General features: G+C 64.9%; 1 protein-coding gene across 1 annotated transcript; it reads right to left on the bottom strand.

The window, feature by feature from the left end:
* Positions 1–584: 584 nt before the first annotated feature.
* On the bottom strand, positions 585–3,963 carry CKB (creatine kinase B). The gene is made up of 8 exons (XM_079130120.1): positions 3,805–3,963; positions 3,324–3,531; positions 2,975–3,129; positions 2,763–2,895; positions 2,264–2,435; positions 1,440–1,563; positions 1,061–1,250; positions 585–974 (listed from the first exon to the last, which is right to left on the bottom strand). The coding sequence occupies exons 2-8, from the start codon at positions 3,514–3,516 to the stop codon at positions 796–798; spliced, it is 1,146 nt and encodes a 381-aa protein (XP_078986246.1). The 5' UTR covers positions 3,517–3,531; positions 3,805–3,963; the 3' UTR covers positions 585–795.
* Between the last annotated feature and the right edge of the window lie 285 nt (positions 3,964–4,248).

Below are 4,248 nucleotides of genomic sequence, written 5' to 3'. Positions count from 1 at the left end.
AGGCCAGGTGGCTGGGCCCTTACCAGGAGGGCCCTGCAGCCAAGGTGCAAGTGGAGAGCACAGAACCCAAGGGACCAGCCACTGGGAAGGAAGGGGTCAGAGGACTGGACCTGCTGGCAGGAAGGGGGCAGTCCTGCCTGAGGGTGGAGCTGGGAGGGAAGGAAGCAGGACCGAAGATTATTTAGGAAATGTAGTAGGTGTTGGGGAGGAGGAGCAGGGAGATGCCTGGATCCCTAGGCTGCCAGGAGAGAGGAATGGGGAGGGGACTGGAAAAGCATCGTGTTTCTGGACTCCTGCTAGGCATCATACCGCCACCCCACCCAGGATGGGGTTGAGGACAGTGCCAGGCCCTACCCACAAGCCCACAGGCCCTTAGCTGCTCAGTCTGAGGCTCAGAGTCTTGCAGTCCCTGCCCCACCCCCCACCCCCGCAGAAGCCAAGTGCACGGGAGGGCAGAGGGATCCAGGGATAGAGCAAGCACACCCACACCCAGCTCCTGTCCTGCCTTCCAGAAGATGAAGCAGAAAGGGCAACTGGGCCTCAGACCCCCACTATGGGCTTTCCAAGGAAACAAGAGGCAGCACTCGGGGACAGGGCAGGCCAAAACCCTAGTTTATTTCAGCATCAGCAACAGCTCAGCCATCACAAAAATAAACTCTACCCAGGGCGACAAAAAAGTCTCTACAGTGAGGCTAAGGGCTCAGCCGCCAGGCGGTGAACATCAGGGGTGCATGGTGGGCACTGCCCGGGCAATAAGTTAGGAAGCAGCAGGCTGGTGGTGGTATGGGCCAGGCTTCACTTCTGGGCAGGCATGAGGTCATCAATGGCCTGGCCCTGCTCCAGCCGCTGCTCCATCTCGATTAGCAGCTTCACTCCATCCACCACCATCTGTACCAGCTCCACCTCCGAAAAGCCCAGGCGGTCTGCGTTGGAGACGTCAAAAACCCCACCCACGGCAGCCGTGTCCACACCACCTAGGGATAGGAAGAGGACAGCCAGGTCAGCAAGGTGGAAGAAGTCTGCCCAGGTGGGAGGGCTGCCTGTGTCACCTGCCCCGCACCTGTGCCCCGCTTCTGAAGCCGCAGCCGCTTGAGAACCTCTGAGAACTTCTCGTGCTTGCCCAGGTGAGGCAGCTTGATGTGCACACCTGCCCGCAGCCCTGTGCCCAGGTTGGAGGGGCAGGTAAGAATGTAGCCCAGGTGAGGGTTCCACATGAACTCGTAGTTCTTGGATTTGAAGAGAGTTTCAATCTGGAGGTGGAGAAGGAAAGAGGCATATGAGGGGAGGTCTGGCAGAAAGCCCCAAGGGACCAGTGTGAGTGAGTAGGCTGGAACCCTGGGAGACCTGGGCTCTCCAGGGGGCACCCACATCCCAGCCTGCCTCCTCTCTGGCACCAAACCCCAGCATGCAGGCCCAGGGTGGGGGCAGCTAGGCCTGACCTGGGTGAGGCCGGTGCAGAAGCGAGTGAACACCTCCTTCATGTTGCCCCCCTTCTGCATAGAGATGACCCTCAGGTGGTCCTCCTCATTGATCCACACCAGGAAAGTCTTATTGTCATTGTGCCTAGGGGAGGACACAGTCAGGCCAAGGCTAGTGGTCTCGAGACACAACCAGAAAAACATTCCAGGAATCCTCAGACCCAAAGAACCTCAAAGTCCTTAGGTGCCCTTTCTAACTAAGCCCTGGAAGACGGGCTGCCCAGACGCAAGCCCCATCAACACTAGAGGAAGGCAGAGCCACAGGACACCTCACAGAGTGCACCCCAACCTGTCAGTCAAGTGCTTATCCCTACTTATGAGCACAGTTCCCCACCTAGGAAGCAAGGGGCAGGACAGCCAGGACAGCCCGCCAGGGGTAAGCAAGATCCACCCAGCCACCGGCCCAGCGCAGACAGCGGGGTAGGAGCCCTGCCTGGACTCGTGAGGAGGCTGTGAGGAGGCTTCTGCGTCACCAGCACCTGGCAGAATCCCGGCGGGGGAGGGGGTGAGAAAGAAGAAAACAAGAAGCTCTGGCTCCCGAGAGGGTGGAGGAGAGACGCCAGTGAGACCAGAGACCCGTTCCCACCCTGAAATCTCGGGAGACTGAGGCCTCTAGCAGCCTGGGGCCTTCACACACCTGCGCAGCCAAGGTCACCTGCACGCAGGGCTGGGGCGGCACCGACCGACCAGAAGCACCGCCCCACCCTCTTCCTCCTTGGCGCGGAGGGCCCCACCCTGCGAGGGGGAGGGGAGGGGATCTGCGGGAGCAGGAGGGGGGCACGCACCAGATGCCACGGGCGTCGGGCCAGTCGCGGGCCATGCCCGAGGCCAACAGCAGGGGCGACACCGGCTTGTCGAAGAGGAAGTGGTCGTCGATGAGTTGCTGCTGCTCCGCCTCGGTCATGCTCTTGAGCGCATAGTACCTGCCCGCCAGGTCGCCGTCCAGGCTCGACAGGGCTGCGGAAGAGCGCGACTAGGACACCCGCTGGCTTGGGGGCCCCCAGCCGCGTGCCACACGCCCCTCCTCCGTCTTCGTCGCCAGCCCCTGGGGGGCGCCAGAGCCCCCGCCCACCAGGTCCACGCAGAGCGGGCAGCGAGCGGTCTCTGGCGGTGACCCAGGGCCAGGACCCGCCCTCTCTGGGCCCCAGGCCGCTGCGGGCGCTGGTCTAGGCCTTGGTCCCTAGGTCTCTTGGGGAAACTGGACCCGGGAGCGAGCTGATAAGAGCGCAGCAGCTCCGGTGGCCGGTAAACAAGCCACCCGCGCACAGGCCCCCCGACCCCTACCTTCCACCGCGAGCTTCTCGATGGCCCGGCGCTCCCCGCGGCTGCAGTGCGGGGGAAGGCAGAAGCCGCGGATGCTGCGGCCTGTGCGCACCCGCGAGCTCAGCACGTAGTTGGGGTCCAGGTCATCGCCGCCCTGGGGACGCGGCAGAGTGGGACCGGAGTGAGCGCCGGGAGACCCTCCCCGGGCCGCCCGGGCCCCGGCCTCCCCGCACCTGCAGGTTGTCCGGGTTTAGGTCCGTCTTGTGTTCATCACTGGGCTGGTAGCCGCCGTGCCGGTCCTCGATGATGGGGTCGAAAAGTGCCTTGAACACGTCGTACGACTCCTCGTCGCCCGCCACGCAGCCCACGGTCATGATGTACGGGTGGCCTGGGGGAGGGGGGCGGGGGACAGTGACGTCACCGCCAGGCTGGAGCAGGCTGTTGAGGACCCTGCGGCTGCGCGCGAGAAGGGGGCGCGGGGACCCCAGCGCGGGCTCGGTAGGGGAAGGGCGGAGGGACCTGACCACAAGGGGGGTTCTTGGGGGCATCAGGAAGCCTGATCCCCAGAAGCGATGCGCGTACCCGGGTTGTCCACGCCAGTCTGGATGACGTCGTCCAGCGTGAAACCGCTTGGTGTACTCTTGGCGCGCAGCTCTGCGTACAGCTCGGGGGTCAGCACTTTGGCCATGTGGTTGTTATGGACGCTCAGGTCGGGGTACTCATCCTCGGCAGGGAAGCGCAGCTTCAGCGCGTTGTGGCCATTGGAGAAGGGCATGACGGCGGCGGCGGGCTACGGGGAAGCTCGGGGTCAGCGGGGCCCAGTGCACCCGACCTCCGGGTTCATGCAGAACCGGTCAGGGCCCCGCGGTGCTCCGAGGACGCAGCCAAGGTCAGAGGGGTCTGCGGCGCGCGCCTGGGGGACCCGCACAGCCCAGGACCCCGCTGGTCCAGTGCACGCTCCAGGCGGCGCGCCCCTCGCGTGACGCCGCGGCCCCGCGCCTCTCGGTGTAGCGCCCCCGCCCCGCACCCGACGCGGCCGCCCCCAGCCCTCAGGCCCGCTCACCGGGCGTCCAGGCGGGGCGGGGGCGCTCAGTCAGCCAGCAGCTCCGGGCGCGGCGCAGGCGAACAGTGGCCGCTCCGCGCTCCCGGAGCTCTTAAGGGGCGCGTTGCGAGCCGCCCATTGGCCGCTATTTATAGCCCATTCATTCCATTGGCCCGCGCTTCGGGGTGGTGCCGCCGCTTTGTCCGCCGCCGGGTAGCCCCCAGAAGTCCCCAGGCTGCCCACCACAGAGCGGAGTCGAGGGGACCCAGCGCGGTCAGGCTATCCAGTCAAGAGCCTGCCCAGGACCCTGAAATTGGAACCACAGGCCCTTGGACATTCTTGAAACACACCCCACCCCCGAAACACAGTGCCTCTGAGTGGGAAACTGAGGCTGGAAAGCCGCCGGGCACTTGAGGACGCTCTGGCTCATGCTTATCCCGGTTCCTGCCTTCCATTGTCCGGCCA

The sequence above is a fragment of the Sciurus vulgaris genome (genome assembly GCF_902686455.1).
Source record: "Sciurus vulgaris genome assembly, chromosome: 2".
NCBI lineage: Eukaryota > Metazoa > Chordata > Mammalia > Rodentia > Sciuridae > Sciurus > Sciurus vulgaris.
The sequence above is the reverse complement of the archived record's forward strand: the minus strand, read 5'-3'. Positions and strand labels throughout refer to the sequence as shown.